This window comes from Ochotona princeps, chromosome 9 (assembly GCF_030435755.1).
Source record: "Ochotona princeps isolate mOchPri1 chromosome 9, mOchPri1.hap1, whole genome shotgun sequence".
NCBI classification, from domain to species: domain Eukaryota; kingdom Metazoa; phylum Chordata; class Mammalia; order Lagomorpha; family Ochotonidae; genus Ochotona; species Ochotona princeps.
Genome location: NC_080840.1, coordinates 18986982 through 19003585, shown reverse-complemented (window position 1 = coordinate 19003585; position 16604 = coordinate 18986982). Strand labels below are relative to the sequence as shown.

The following is a 16604-nucleotide window of genomic DNA, read 5'->3' as shown; positions in this document are numbered from 1 at the left end:
ACCTTTCTGGGCAACGTGAAGCAATACTTTAAGATTCTTTGGGTCCTAGTTTTACTTGTAAAAGGAGAAAGTTAGATGATATTGCCTTGAAAGTATCTTCAGTGTTAAAATTTCAAGAGAACAAAATGTTTTACAGTACTTTCATAAAAGCTTTCATACATATTATCTCAAGTCTGTAAGGTAGACTATATCAAACATGGGAGAACTGAGGTTTAGAAGACAAGCGACGAACAGGATATCACTTATAAATGCTGGTCCTAGAACTGAAAATCAAGTATTCTGATTCCTGGTATGTCACCCTGAACCTCATGCAATGCAGCCCCCACCAGCAGAGGCTGTTTTGAAGAATTCTGTTTGTGAGTCATTAACTAACATCTCAGAAAATACACTTTAACTCTATGTGGCTTTATAGCTGTTCTATGGATTGAATGTGTCGTTCAAAATACGTACATTGAAGCTTTGTCCCCAAAGTGATGGTATTTGCAGGTGAGGTCTCTGGGAGTTGATTAGATCATGAGCATGGAGCCCTCAGGAATGGGATTAGTGCCTTTACATAAGGGACCTTAAAGAGCTCTCTGACCCTGCTTTTGAACAATTGAGGACACAGTGAACACAGCATGGCTTTGAATCAGGATGTAGGCCTCTGCTAGATACCTGGGATACCTGGTCTGTTGATGTCTTGATTTTGAACTTCCAGCCTCCAGATCTCTGTGCCATGACTGTTCACTGTTTCAGCCATGCAGTCTACAGCATTTCAGCCATACAGGCCATACAGTTAATGTGGCACTATGTGCTACAGTTACAGCAGCCAGAAAGGACTACAACAATAGGCCACATGAAAGCTTCCTACTCCAGGCATAAACATCCTCTTGATTTGTACCCTCTTATTACCCACAGGACAGTCTTGCATCCTTTCATGCCAGTCTGAGCCACAAATAAATACAGCAAGGGAAGATAGTTTTTACTCTTACCTGTCCCATCATTGTCTCCTTATACTGTTTCTTCTGGGTCACTTTGATTGGAGGCAATTTTGTCACAGCAGACACCAAGAAATTCATGAGGATATCCTCACAGTTGGCCAGTTGGTCCACCATGTTCTTCAGGCTGGCTGGCAGGTAATGGGAGTACAGGTAGTGATAATATCTGTAAAATCCAAAGATGGGTTTCACCAAGGGCCTTCATTACACAATGACAAGCAGACTTTTCTTACAAACATGCACAATCTGTCTTTAAATCCCTAAGCATGACGTGAGTGTTGATAATTCTGAAGGCAATTAATCATTTCAGTGGTGCGTGCTTTGAGCCAGATAATACCCTAAAGTGTTCTATAAGAAATGCCTGACCTGATCCTCATAAGAGATCACTGTAGCAGGTATGGTTACTGCTTCTAGGTCACAGACAGGGAGGGACAGCACAGACACACAACGCTACAGCCATGTCTGCTTAGTATGATTTCTTGTCAGTCAGGGAAAAAGAAAAGTAGAATACTTAGATGGCAACCGACCTTATTTACACATGATCTACATTTCATTGCAAAGCTGCCTTAATTTTAATTAATTGCTGGCTTAATCAGAACTGCAGTCAACTGTATCCTTTGACTTAGAGTTCAACAACATGCTGCTCTGTTGCTGTATTCTATGAAACATAAATATCTCAACCCTGTGGGGTTGAAATTTGAATCTGGTGGTCAGTAGTTATTATTAAAATCTCAATATTCATTTGAATCATTTCTCACCCTGCATCCGGGCTCTGAGACGTCTGAGTTGATTTCACCCTCTCTACTGACCTTGACCTTCTCAATGTTCCTCCAATCCAGCCTCGGCGCATTTATGTAGATGCTCCCCGTGTCATAAGCCTCCCAGCTACCTTCCTCTCCTTCTCTAAGTCTCTCCTCCAATCTCACCTCACCAACGACCATCCTGCCTAACCTCCAGGCTGCCCATTTCTACCAACGCTGGTCTTCAACACTTTGTCTTCTTGCTCTGTCACCTCTCTCCACATTGTATGTAATTACTAGGTAGTCTTTCCTCGTTAGAACAGAAAAGCTGTATTGACTTGAAATTATTTCTGCTTTGCTCACTGGTGAATCACGAGCACCTAGAACCCTGTGTGAGCTGCTCAATGAAGTGTTTACTTCTGCTGGTGTTTGTTTCGCTATTCAGTTACTGAACACACCCTGAGTGTGTCTTCACTCTCCTAGCTGAAAATGTGACTCTACCTTAATTTCTGAGATGGCAATAAGCCAAGAAGTTCTGTTGGTTAAAAAAAAAAAAAAACCACATTTGTCACAGTCACAAATTTTAAGCTGAGACACAGGCTAATTTTTGTTCATGTTGTTAACAAGATTTGGCCTAAGTTCCTATTGAGGCAGCAGCCAGCAGCTGCTCTAAGAAGCAACATGAATTCTGTGTGAGAGATGCTGGAATTCCTCACTTGTGGTAAATAGCAGCTCCAGTCAACACCATGGAGTAGTCGTTCGTCCACTTGGACGTGTATCCCCACCGCTCCTTAGAGTTATCCCAGAAATGGCTGCGTGCAGGGTATCCCACAATCCTCTCGGGGAAGCTCTGCCACACAGTGAAGGCAAAATCCACCTGCAGGCAGAGCACAAGCCAAACAAGCAATCAACAGTGTTAACAAATGTCAACAAAACATTACCTTCCCCCCCTGCTAATTCATAATGCGAAATCCCAGGACTGTTGCGAAACATTAATTCTATGTATTCATCAGCAAATTAAACTGACTGCTTGACATTTTGCCCCATAATTATGCACATTTTAATGTTTTATGTTACAGAAACTTCAGATTAGTACGGAAATGAAGTGGGAAAAAAAGCTGCTGCTATGTTCTTTAGAAACCCAGTCTGTTTAAGCTGCAAAAACAAATCCAAAAAGCAGTTGCTTTTTTCCCATCTCCCTCCAAAGAGCATGTGACTACTGATTCACACAAGACACAAATGCATGTGTTTTATAAATAGGAACAGCATTCCTATCTAGAGCTAGAGATTGAATACACAGCACACCATAAATAGCATATATCAAAACCAACATATGGAAAGAAAACATCCTCTAACATCCAAAGATGCACTAACAGAACACAAGTTTTAACATGAGTATCAGACACATATCACAAACAAAACAACAGGACAAAAAAATATGCAGGGCTCTTAGATTTGGAGTTGCAAAGAGCTGGGAAATCCAGTAAAAGCAAAGAAAATCGCTGTCTAGTAGAGACAAGGCCAAGTTCAGCCCATGGGTTCTTCTAAAAATAAATGCAGTTGCATGGCTTCATACAATCACTGAAAGCAGGTACTGCTGAACCCACTGTAAGCTAGCATTAGTAGTGCAGATCTGCTTTAAGATGTGAGAGCTGAGAGCGAAGATCATCTGGTGAATAACAAAAACTAGCAAGTAGAAAGTAAAAGTAACAAAGCAAGTAACAGTCAACAATCTTAGAATGTTCATAACTGTGCAATGATCACGTGGCAGGTGTGGTGACAGTCACTTGCATATGTGAACTCATTTTATACCCATAGTAACACTGGATGGTAGCTCCTATGCCCTTTAATTTACAGAGAGAAAAACTGATACACATCGAGCTATAGTAATTTTCCTTAATCAGTGGCGAAATTAAGATTGGAACTCAGGTAATCTGGTTTATATACTACATCATAAACCTCTTCTGCCTATGCTGTTACAGTGTTTGAATACAATCTCTCTCTCTCACTTAAACTAAAACCACACTTCATTTTTGGTCTTCAGGAAGCAAACTCTTACCTTCTTTCCCTAAAATAATAAAAATCAACTTCCAAAAAAGGTTACAGAACACATCTTCAAAGTCTTTTCTTTGACAAAAAATCTTAACTTTGTGGTATCTAAACATTAAAGGGCTAAAAAAATATTGAGGTTTTGGCATCATGGTGCAAGATATTAAGCTGCTGCTTGGGGCCCTTGCAACTGGTTCTGGGTTTTAGTTACTCCATTTTCAAGTCCGGGCACTGGGATGGTGGCAGGGGGACTGGCGAGAGTCCTGGCCTGCGAGCTGGCCTTGGCTGGGTAACCAACTCTTCACAACAGCCAGCAGATGACACCAAGCCAAGTTCACTATGGATGAACAAGCAACGTGCATTAAAGTCACAGTGGAACATTACATGCTTTGGAAAAAGAAAGTTGCTTTGACACTGGCATCATTTTAGGAAAATCTCAATAGCACCATGTTAGGCAAAAGCAGCCAGATACAAAAGGTCACATAGTGTATGTGAGTTATGTACATGAAATGCCCAGAACAGGCAAGTCATAAGACACAAAAATATGGACTGACAGTAGCCAAAGGCTGGGAAAGCCCACCTCATGAGTACAGGGTTGCCTCTGTGGCTAATCAAAAGGTTTCGGAAGAAATATGTGATGACTGTGTTGTGTTCTAAGTGGACTATATGCCAACTGAATTACACATTTAAAATGGTTTATGACACCTCACTTTTGTCTCAATATAACAAGGCAATGGATGAAAAAGTGTAGATCAATATGAACATTACTCAAGCTTGTTTTCTATACACATAATTCTTTTGAGCCATAATCATCACACACCACATATTCACGGATCTATGTGATATTTTTCTCTAAATTGTCTATTAAAAAAAACCAGTCTCATCCTAGGTGACAAGGTCAATGAAGTCCTAGGTTTAATTGCTAGTTATCTTATTTTCTTAAGAGGCAGTAAAGTAAAAACATAAATATGTTTGCAGATGAATTTTATGAAACTACATGATATATACACAAACTATCTTCTGGAATATTAACCTGGATTCGTCTGTTGGTTTGATTTGGCAGAGACAACAAGAGAGTGCAAGCTGTGCCATCTGCTGGCTTAATCTACAAATGGCCACAACTGCCAGGGTTGGGCCAGGGCAAATCCAGAAGCTGGGGACTCAGTCCAGATCTCCTACGTGAACAGTAGTTACCCAACCACTTGGGTCACCATCTGCTGTGTCTAGAGTTGAGAGTTAGCCAGAGGATTCAGTGGGAAACAGAGCTAGAATCTCAACTATGCATTCCAATTTAGTATATGGGAGTCCAAACCCATGTCTTGAATTCACGAAGCCAATCCACCCAGCCCTTAGCCTGGGTCACTTTTCACATTTCTTTATCTCTAAATTTTTCAGACTTATACTCATTAGTTCTGTAAACATTCTTAAATTCCAGTTTTTAAAAAAGTTATTTGAAAGGCAGAGTTAGTGAGAGAGGGAGGAAAGCAGGCGGAGAGAGAAAGGGAGAACTTTCCTGCTCCCTGATTCACTTCACAAATGGCTGCATACGCCGGAGCTGGGCCAGCCTGACCCAGCAGGCTGGAGGCAAGAGCTTTGTTCGGCTCCACTCCATGGCTGTGGGGGTCCAAGCACTTGGGCCATCCTTTACCGCCCTCCTAGTCCACAAGCACGGAGCTGGATGGGAAGCAAATCAACAAGGATTCTAATTGGCACCCATATGAGTTGTTGGCACTGCAAGCGGCAGCTTCATCCACCATGCTGACCTGTTTACATTCAAATTTGTTTAATTCAAATTTAGGGTTGTGGTGGTGAATTTGGTGTGTTAGCTTCACTCCAGTTATTTCCAAGTGTGCCAGCAAAGGTGCTTCCGATGAGGATAAGACTTAGGGAAGGAGACTTCCGGCCCCCATGTGTGTGAGCACCACCCAGTTAGTTAAGTGCACTGGACAGAAAGGCAGGGGAAGGGAGAACTCACTCTTCTTCCCTTCCTGTCTGCCAGCTGGAACTGGGATGTGTGTCCTGCTGCCCTAAGACTGGGATTTATGCTATCGACTTTTCAGGCCTTTAGCCTCTGATTAGAATGACACTAGCAGCTTTCCTAGATCTCCAGCTCGCAGATGACAGATAGTGGGACATCTCAGCCTCCCAAATTGTGCAAACCAACTCCTCATCATAAATCTCTAATGGTTTGTTTCTCTGCAAAAGCCTGGGTGAAAGACTACCCTGTCTCAAGATAAGAAAGACTTAACAATATGGCTTGCTTCCCAAAACTATAACATCCAGGGAGGAAGGAAAGAAGTAGGGTGGTGGTACATAAAGAAAGCTCCATGGCAAGTGGGGCATCTCAAAGTGAAAAGCCACCAAGAGAGTGGACAGCTTTTGCCAGAAAACTGAAATTAGGCTGTGATAACCAACACATTGTCACTGATGCTCAATACTAATGCTGCCAAATGTTGGGCTAGTGTAACACGTGGTCTCTTGTCAAAGGATCAGGCTGGCAGTCAGAGCTTGGGGTTTTGCCATTACTCTTCGAAAAGGAAACATATGCACTGGCAATGACTTATAGAACCCAATAGGGTGTTTTTATCACATGAATTCCTTGCTGTCTCAGAGCTGTTTCCTTTGTTCCTTTGAAATGGAACTCAAAAGTAAATTCGGATAAAATTATGGTTCTGGTGATAGTTCCAGCTTTCATGCAGATCATTAACACTTCAAAGAAAGCAAAGGTCAACTTCAGGCCTTTTCTCTTAAAAAATTAACATCTGTCTTCTTTCCAGGCTTTGGAGTAACCCAGATAAATGTACATAACTATAAACCAACTATATCTAATACCCTTTATAAGATGCGGTTTAAAAAAATCTACCCTTAATGCTACAGAGAGACATTCAAGCAAGTTAATAATTTTCCTCAGAGAGAAGTGAGGCAACCAACATACATTCAACTAAATAAAAAAGAGAAAATCTTGCCCATGACCACTTTAGGCAATACAACCACACAACAAATCAGCAGGTAAAAGCAACCCAACTGCCAGCCTCTTGAATTTACATGTCATTCCCAGCTGACATTGACTTCTAATTACTTCACACACAAAACATGTCCCCCCCCTGACCCAGCATGCACTGGAGTGGCTGGAATTGCTATTCTTTGAAAAGAAATTCATCAATGCGCAGATCCATCACAGCAACACAAAGTTATTACTCCACAGGACAGGGAAAAACAAACCCCACAGTGAGGCTGATTGCCTTGTGCCCAGGGTAAGATACAGGACAAACCAATACTTCTGGTCATAAGACAATGATTCAGGTATTGTTGTCTTGGCTACTCATTCACTACACCACAGCAGCAGTGAGCTGCCACACCAGGGTTTGTCCTCCACTTCCCCCTCCTCATGTCCTGCCCTGGGCACTGGGAAGATGCCTCTCTAGGCACTGCACTACCTTGTTCTTCCTTGATGGATGCTATTTATTGGGACAGAGCATGGACGTAAGTCGAGAGAGGTCAGATCTTTCCCTATCCCCTTCATACTTGGGTACCCCCATCCTGGTAGCAGTAGCCATGACCTCCCATAATCCTAGCTTTTCTCATACTGGTAGATGGGGGAGGAGGCTATTGCCTTCTATTTCAATCCCCCAAGGATTAAAGAGGCACAATTTGCATTTCCCATTCCATTAGACCCAGAGGTTAGGAGCGATATCCCTCTCTTGCCACTTGCCAGATGATTCCAGCATCTCTTGTGGGCTTCAGACCTCCCTAAGTAATACCAAGTCCCTTAACCCGAGTCATCTGGAATCCATTCTCCTTGCTGCAAGAATTCTGACAGATAAAGGCAGGAAGTGTGGAACCACAGAACATGGCATGAAGATAAGAACAAAGACATCTTGCATTAAACACTTGTTGAATGCACGTGTTCCTGGGATGCCATCTTTCCTTGCAGAAATCAGCACAAAAAATGCTGAATGTCCCCTACGCTGGATTCCATAGCTACCTTCCTCTTTGAATAGTAAGCCTATATTTTCCTCAGAAGCCTTTTCTCCCACCAAGCACACAGGACACAATCAGCTTCGTGTTCCCTCTTCAGTCCCTGCAGAACACATCCCTTGCCCCAACATCTCATTCAACAGGTACTTCTAGAGCTTTGGTTACACAGAAAGGGGAGCTCGAGGCACTCTGTCCTATTGTTATTCAGGGTGCTCTGGTGCATAATGTCTGTATAAGTCCAACTATTATCTGATGGAAATTGGCAGCATCTGTGGAGTTTCAACAAAGTGACGTGGAGTTCACCAGCCTGGGGCAAAACCTAGTCCCACTGTGTGGGCAGAAGCCAATGACATCAACATCAATGTACTATGGCAGGGAGTATGTACAAGTACTGCCACTGTTTAAATAGAAACAAAAATAATTGTGAATAGTAAGAGAAAAAGAAAGCTTGAGGGAAAGTCTATGTAGTAAAGTCTCTATGCTTTTTAGCTGCTACCATTAATAATACATTTCTGAAATACTGCATTTTATACAGTCATCTTTGATCTCACCTACAGTTTAAAGTAAGATTTCAAAGATCAATACACATTCAAGTCATAAAAATTGGTTTTCTACCCTATTTATCTTCCGTTTCTCATCTCTTTCCTCCTCACACATTCTTTAGACAGTCTTATTTTTGGCATATCCACAATAGCAGGGATCTCCATCTGAACCTTAAAGAGAACCCATTTACTCTTGTGTGAACGGAAAAAAAAAGGCAAAAAAATCTACCTTTGGAACCTAGAATAGTGTTCCCCAGCAGAGGCAATGCCCAGCCCACACAGCATTAAGGTCAATAACTAAGGATGAGGTTGTTTGGACAACAGGGTTACAAAATAATGACCACAGTGCTCTGCCCCTCCTCCACTGCCTGCAGCTGTGCCGGTTAAACAGACAGGAGCTGAGAGGTGACGTGTACCAGCCATGCTGAGAGGTTAGCAGAAAAAACCAAGAGGGCAATAAATGCCTCAGGGGCGGGTGGCAACAAGGAGCTAACATCAACTGGGTTGATGAAAACCAATTCTGCTGGAAGTTACGAAGAGTCCTTTTGACTTGTACCAGGGCCAGGGCAAGAGGGATTCTGGCACTCGACATCTTGGGCCTGCTCCGTTGGCAGGCTACTCCATCACGGGTGTTCTTACCTCTGTGGTTGAAAGCACGGTGTCCTCATCCAGGCTGAGCACTGCATCTGTGATGATGTTGTCATACGGTAGAAATCTGCTGCTCATAACCTGGGCAATGGGGAGGAAGAAGGCAGGAGGGAAGAAAGGAAGGAGGGAGGAAAAGAGTGTTAGTCTTACTGTCAATAAAATTTCAGTATCTCGGGCCCAGCAGCTAAAGTCCTCGCCTTGAAAGCCCCGGGATCCCATATGGGCGCCGGTTCTGATCCCGGCAGCTCTACTTCCCATCCAGCTCCCTGCTTGTGGCCTGGGAAAGCAGTCGAGGATGGCCCAATGCATTGGGACCCTGCACCCGCATGGGAGACCCGGAAGAGGTTCCAGGTTCCTGGCTTCAGATCAGCGCGCATCGGCCCGTTGCGGCTCACTTGGGGAGTGAATCATCGGATGGAAGATCTTCCTCTCTGTCTCTCCTCCTCTGTGTTATATCTGGCTGTAATAAAATGAATAAATCTTTAAAAAAAATTTCAGTATCTCCACTTTCATAAAGAATTCTACTTCTGGGACTTGAGTTATGCCATAGTGACTTCAAGCACTACTTCTGACACCAGCAACCAAAAGCATCGTCCCTCATTGCTCCACTTCCAATCCAGCTCCATGCTCATGGCATGGAAAAGGCAGCAGGAGATGATCCAAGTGTTTGGGCCACCATGTGGGACATGCAGATGAAGCTCCAGGCTTCAGGCTTCGGCCTGGCCCAGCCAGTGAAGCCATCTGAGAAGTGAACCAGAGGATGCAACAGTCTTTCTCTTTCTGTCTCACTCCTTTTGTTTGTATAGCTGATTTTCCAATTCAATTCATCTTTTCTTTTCCCCCCTTTCCTTCCTATTTTTAAAGACTAGTCTAGTCCTTTCTCAGCTCTCAACAATAATGTGTTCACATCCCATCAGGCTAGACTCACTTGTTTATGGTGCGTGCACCAGCAACCTGGTTGGTCAAAGAGAGTATGCAAGACACATTGGCTAAGTTCCCTGTCATGGAGGAGTATTCAACTGACAAAGGAGGTCAAGAGGTGGACTAGCAATCCTACCCAGGGATCAAAGATGCCAGGAGACCAGAGCATGGAGCCACCCACTGTTTCGAAGAGCCATTACAAAGAAGAGGTGGCACTGCCAATGGGGGCTCAGTAGGTATAAGAACAGAAAGGAAAAAATCTGCACCAGCTGGGCACAGGAGTGGCTGCACGAAGCGGTGATTCCTGGCACAAACACCAATGGAGGGACACACACTGTTGGAATGTACAGGCAGCATGTACGAATCTGACTGCATATTATTCTCAGCCCAGATGAGAAAGACTATATGATTATAAGCACAATAATATTAGTAGCACCAGTAATCAAGGAAGGAAGTACTTAGAAATAATTCCATGAATAGGAAAATAACCTGATTTAAATACAAAAAAACACTTGGATACATAAGACATATAGTCCACAGACTCAGAAAGTTATTGGCACAATTCCAGGATCGGCTTTGATGAGCTGCATTGCGCATGTTTGTGTGCCTGGTGCTGGTGGTGTGGCGGATAAAAGGATCAGCTGGGGAAAGTGAGGTGGTAATGACTACCCTGTGACAGTCACAATTTAAATCTCAGTGTTGAAAGCACCATAGGGTAACTAACCAGAGAATGCTGATCTCTGGGCTCTGTACGATGGCTCAATGGCTACATCTACCTTGTAAGTGCTGGTTCATGTCCCAGTTGCTCTACTTCAAATCCAGCATCCTGCTTATGGCTTGGGAAAGCAGTAGAGCATGGCCCAAAGCCTTGGGACCCTGCACCCATGTGGAAGACTTGGAAGAAGCTCCTGACTCCTGGCTTCAGATTGGCTCAGCTGCAGCAACTGTGGCCATTTCGGGGAGTGAACCAGTGAATGTAAGATCTTTCTGTCTTTCCTTCTCTCCGTAATTCTGATCTGCCTTTCCAATAAAGTAAATAAATAAAACTTAAAAAAAAAAAGAATGCTGATCTTTAAGATCATAGATGTACTGTGTGCCAGGACATGTTCTAAGTCCTTGATGGGAATCGTTTTGCTTCGTTACTACCACAACCCCCTTTTACAAAGGAGGAAGCTGACACCGAGAAAGGAGACTCAGGATTTCACCTTGACGGTGCCAGCACACAGATCTCTTTGGCCATGGTGCTCATCTGTCTCAGGTATGGAAAGACCGACAACTGCACATCATCACTTTCCCCTGGAAATCCTTTCAAGGGTGAGGATGCCCTCTTCAACCTCTCACTTGGATTGCAAGGACACAGCCACCACCCACCTTGAAGGCAGAAACCGCAGGCAGGGAAGCAGGTAAACACCAGGACAAAGGGAATGGAGAAAAGCTGACACTGCAGGTGCCATTCCCACTGGTCTGAACAGCCCAGAGAAGCTCAGCTGTGTTGCTACCAAGAAGCCTGCTCCTCCATGCTGGTGTCGCTGCAGGGCTCATGAACACTAAGGAATGGAAAGGGCCCATCCTAAACCATCTGTAGCAGTTCCAGGGATGTAACTACTGCAAAAATGGCTTCAGGGGCTGTGCCTACACATCTGTCAGCTGGGTCAGAGTCTCTGAAAATCAATTTTTTTTTCTCAGGCTTTCGAAATAAAACACAAAGCTATCAGCAACTCTATACACACAAGGCTCAGAAGCCCATGCCTGAAGCAATTCCTCTGCACCTGTTTACATGTCTACTGACTAACACAGAAACCATTAGCTGGCAGCTTAGCAATGCCCTGACCTTTCCCTTGTTAAGCCCATAGGGGAAAACAGCAAAGACAAGGCCCATAAATTCAAAACAGAATTTTGCAGCTGACACAAACACATCAATTTAAAGTACAAGGCTAGATGTGGAGATTTTGAGCAAACAAGGAAGACACGGGGCTTCATCCCTATCATCTGGCCAACAAATACATTTCAAAGGTTCTGTTTCCTGTCTCTTGAACTTGTATCATCAACAGAGGACATTACTTGGTCCTTTTAGCTACCAAATTAGTTAGGCATCAGGACTGCTTCCATGACCGGAGGAGGGACAGAGATACAGAGGTGAAGTAACACACTTCAGGCAACAATAAAGGCCGACATACAGCCCACAACACAAACCCTGACTTGATAATGGCTCCCTGCCCCAAGAATAGCTGCCATTTATTGGAACCAGCAGTGGGTACATATCATAGGCATAGGGCTAAGCAAGTCCTATATAATATCTCACTTAATCCGCAAGATGGGACCAAAATTTCCTAGAATACAGAGCTTGAAGCAATACCCAGGTGAAAACCAGGGCAATGAAACCAGGTGAAAATGAGGAAGAAGTCTTGGCAACCATCTGGCCCACTGGAAGTGGAGGCCGAGGTGGAGGCTAGGACTGAATAAATTGTCAGGAATGCACATTTGGATGTGGCTCGGAGAATACGAGGCATCTAACAGGAGCCCTCTGACAAAGTACACAAGAAGGGCACCATAATCACCCTCTTCACTCACCACTATTTGACAAATAAAGGAACAGAATTTCTTCTCCCCAACAAGAAATACATAACAATCAATGGATTCAGGGTGTAAGAATGTAACACAAAGAAGTCAGGATGACTCTCAGTGAATCAGACTGGACTTGGCGTGAATATCCTGACATTTCCAAACAAAAACAATATCTACAAAGGGAGACCTTGTCTAAGAAAACATGAAAAAGAATCTCACTGTTCCAAGTTAGCAGCATGCAGTTGAGAACTGTGCAGGGCTTCAGGGGTTGGAATCAGAATACCACATCCCTACACTTAGCTCTCTGCTAGGGGGATGGATGTAAGCAGTAGCAGGCAGGAGATTTTGGTGGGCAGGCCCTTTCACACAGCCACACGTATGGTGGGATAAATTCAAAAGGGAAAGGAAGACTGATGCCAAGAGGCATGCGACTATTCTCACATCCAGCTCTTCTCATTAAATGCCTATGGAGCAGCTCTCCAATAACTCTTCTGCTCGACTCCGGTCTTATGAATGCTGGGACTACACCTTTCATACCACCCTGGGTGCTCCATGAATACGACAGAGTCCAGTACAGAGAGCCACAGGACAGTGCATAAATCATTGTGTTATGTGGTGGTCACAAGTTTCACTGTCTTTTACTGCATCAGATCAGCCACTCTGGGTGAGTCAAAGTGATGATTTTAAGTGGTTCAACCTAATAACCTGGGATTTGATACAATACATTCTTGCAATGCCCTGACCAACGGGAACATAAGAGGGAAAGTGTCCTAGGCACACGACATTACCAGTCTGAGCTTTGTTTAGCAGCGACTGGGGAATGGGGGCTTGGAGGATTCACGGAAATACTGACTGACAAGCACAACAGGACTGTCAAGGCATATTGCAAGGGACAATAATAAGTGCAAATGATCAAATGTGGAAGGTGACAGGATCTGAAGGAGAAAGCAACAAGAGGAAAGTCTGGAAAGGCTGGCTAGGACCAGATGAGACAGATCCTCACATGTCAATTTAAGACACTTGCAAATAGTGTCCCGGAAGGGCCAAAAAAGAGATTCCTCCCAAATAAAATGTGAACTGCAGAACAGTAGGAGGGCAGTAACTAGGATGGAGATCCTGAAGAAAATCAAGCTGAAGGTGTCCTTTAAAAAGAAATGTGGGCTAGATCCACTGTTCTGAAAGACAAAGCTCAATGGGATTATCCAGCTAAGAAGACTTATGCAGAAACACCTATCTTCAGCCTCACCTCTTGGAAAGTTTACTACTGCCACGCACAGGATTCATTCACCCCTAACAGCAATACTCTGAGGGGTGTATTGTTATTCCCAGTTTTGTGCATGCGGAAACTGAGGTTTAGAGAACTTAAGCATGGGTATACCAGCAAAGCAATTAAATTACTGTTAAAAGGCTGTGTTTGGCTGATCTCAAAGCCCCTAGCTATCAAAACTAAGGATTGAATACAGTTTTAGAGAAAAAATAACCCAAGGCAAGCAGCTCTCACAAAGGGGAGGAAGACATCTGGGGCCCGCACCCGAAGTGCTCCACGGACAAATGGAAATGTCATTGCGGTTCAAGTCCCCTTCCAGTCTTACCTTGCTTTCGCCTTCAATGACAATGACAGGCACAGCAGTGGCAGGCCAGCGGTGTTTGGCTGGAAGGGGCTTGTCACAATTCCAAAGAACTATGATCTGAAAAGAATGGGGATCATTAGATGGCCAGATTGGCTTGTATTTATGGAGGGCTCCAACCAAAAGGCTTTTCTCACAGAAAGAGAAGGTGTAGTCTACAACCTGGCTGACCCCAAAACTGAACTTTAAAATCAGTCCAGCTCTATGCAACTTTCAGAACCCTGCTGCTTCAATGCTGAAAGGGGACAGGAAGAGGAACCTAAAAATTTGGTGTGTCGGGAAGTACCAGGAAGCTGCATAGAAAATAAGCTAATTCCAGAGTTGTTGGAGCTTAATAAAGTTGTTTCCTACATTCTCATTAAGTTAAATTTTTTTTAAAAAAAATGTATATGAAATATTTGAACATCTGCTTTGACTGTGCGCTACACCAGGCAATGTGAGAGAAATAAAAAGGATTTGAGACAGAACTAAGATGAGCTCATGTTTTTGGATTTTCCAGAATGCTTGCTGATTTTAAGTCATTTTATAAGTTCCAATAAATGCAGTTAGTTCAAAAATGCATACTTGCATGTGATTTAGTTCTTTGTAAATCATCTTATATACCAAATAGTTCACAAATGAGCAAGTCACCCTTGACATGCTGGCAGTGGTACTGATTTGCAAAATACTGTTACCATAGACACAATCTCCTGCTCCCAATTTTATAATTAGTCACAGTTGCTGTGAAAAATAAGAAGGTTGATGTCTCTGGACTGAAACAAATCTGCCTCTGTCACTGGAACTCATTTTCTGGGTCCTACCAGTGACCTCTCTGGTGTTACCGTACCATTTCCACATTTCAAAGCAAAATTATGTGCTTATATAGTCTTTAAAGAATGTGTTGGCTTGTGTGTGTTAGCGTATGTGCATAAGTACGCAAATACTTACTGCAAGGGAACTTCAAAAAGTTCACGGAATGGGAGGCTCCTTGGCAGCAGTGGTTAAATTGTCGCTCAGTACCTGTGCAGAACCTGAGTTCTGACTTTCTGATTTCTAAAGCAGCTTCCTGGCACTGTCACCCGGGGAAACAGGTGACGGCTGAAGTATCAATCACATGGCATATCCACATTGAATTCTAGACTCCCAGTTTTGGCCTGGCCCAGCCTCAGCTGTTGGAAGCATTTGTGAAATCAGCCAGTGGATGGAAGAGCTCTCTCTCTCTCAGTCCCTCTGCCTTTCAAACAAAGGAAAATACTTAAAATAAGATTTTGGTGTTAAAAAATGTTGAAATTTATGCATGGCGCTTCATCATATATATTTTTCATCCATTTTGAAGACCACTTATACATATGGGATTCTAATTTTTTTTTTGCAATAAAATACACTTATCTTTTAACTCTTCTTTCCATAAACTCTGAAGCATCTTCAAAATTTGTAACTGAGCCTTGTATTAGTACAAAAGTTCTCTGTAACTCAGCCTTCATTGCGGCATACTTCATTCCATAGAATCTCTAAGTTGATGAAGAGGGTATGAGGAGGAATGACAAACGCAAAGGGAGTAACAGGTGGGGAAGGAGAGCGCTGAGGAGCTGCACGTGGCACTCACCTGGGCACAGTACTGGGACTTGGCTGCAGCCACGAGGAGCTTCAACACTGGCTGGGACTGAGAGACCAAGGGGGTCACCGCATGGATGACTGCGGTGAATTTGGAGGGGGGCTTTAAGCCTGAAATGAACAGGAGAGAGCAGCCTAATGAAACAATGAGAAACCAGACTCAGCAAATGACTTCTTCTTGCTCCACTGCCCACCCTGGAGCCAAGGCTGCTTCTCGTCTTACATCCTGGCAGAACAAAAACCAGGTGAAAAGCTGCTGTTTAACTACTCTGCTTGCATCTACAGGCCTCAGTAACATACACATCATTGTGTGTCCTCCCTGGAGCATCCGCTTCTTCCTTTGGTGATGTTCCACTGATATCCCTTCAGCTTCTTTGGTGTCCAAAGTCTTAAATACATCCCTCCTGCCCACTCACTACTCCTAAGAAAGACTTAACTCTAACCTCTGAGATCTTAATATGTATTTATAAAAATGTGTGCTCCCTCTATATATTGCATGTGTCTTATTCTTAACAAGGTAATTAAGGGCTTTTGCCAGATTAATAGTGTTTCATGTACTAACTAGGAAGAAAGTTCTAGAACACTAGGTCCAAATACTAGTTGTACTACTGAGTGATTATGGGACTTGTAAAAACGACTTAACTCTGCGCTTGCATAGCAGTGAAATCAGACTGACAGGAACTATTAAATTATCAGGGTTACTATCTGAATTAAATTAGCTATTGCATACGAAGCACTTAAATCAGGGCTTAACAAATAGTAAGCACTCAATTTGTATTAGCTGCTACTGTTAGCACCATGAACACAGCTATTTCATCGTCATCTTCATTTTGGGGAGCAAGCCTCCACAGCTGAGCAGTCCCTTCTGTGTGCAGTAGTGAAGTAGAGCGAGTGCAGGAACATTCCAGTTAAGGTTTGTAACTGATGGGCTAAAGGTGAGAAACACATTACATGTGCTATAGG

General features: G+C 43.4%; 1 protein-coding gene across 1 annotated transcript in view; it reads right to left on the bottom strand.

Moving 5' to 3' along the window:
* EXT1 (exostosin glycosyltransferase 1) overlaps positions 1-16604 on the bottom strand; it is a 267779-nt gene that overhangs the window by 3838 nt on the left and 247337 nt on the right. Inside the window, exons 6-10 of the mRNA XM_004580696.2 lie at positions 15634-15752; positions 14013-14108; positions 8926-9015; positions 2434-2594; positions 972-1143 (exon numbers count right to left, since the gene is read on the bottom strand). Of these exons, the coding sequence (XP_004580753.2) occupies positions 972-1143; positions 2434-2594; positions 8926-9015; positions 14013-14108; positions 15634-15752 (638 nt within the window). The remainder of the gene's footprint in view (positions 1-971; positions 1144-2433; positions 2595-8925; positions 9016-14012; positions 14109-15633; positions 15753-16604) is intronic.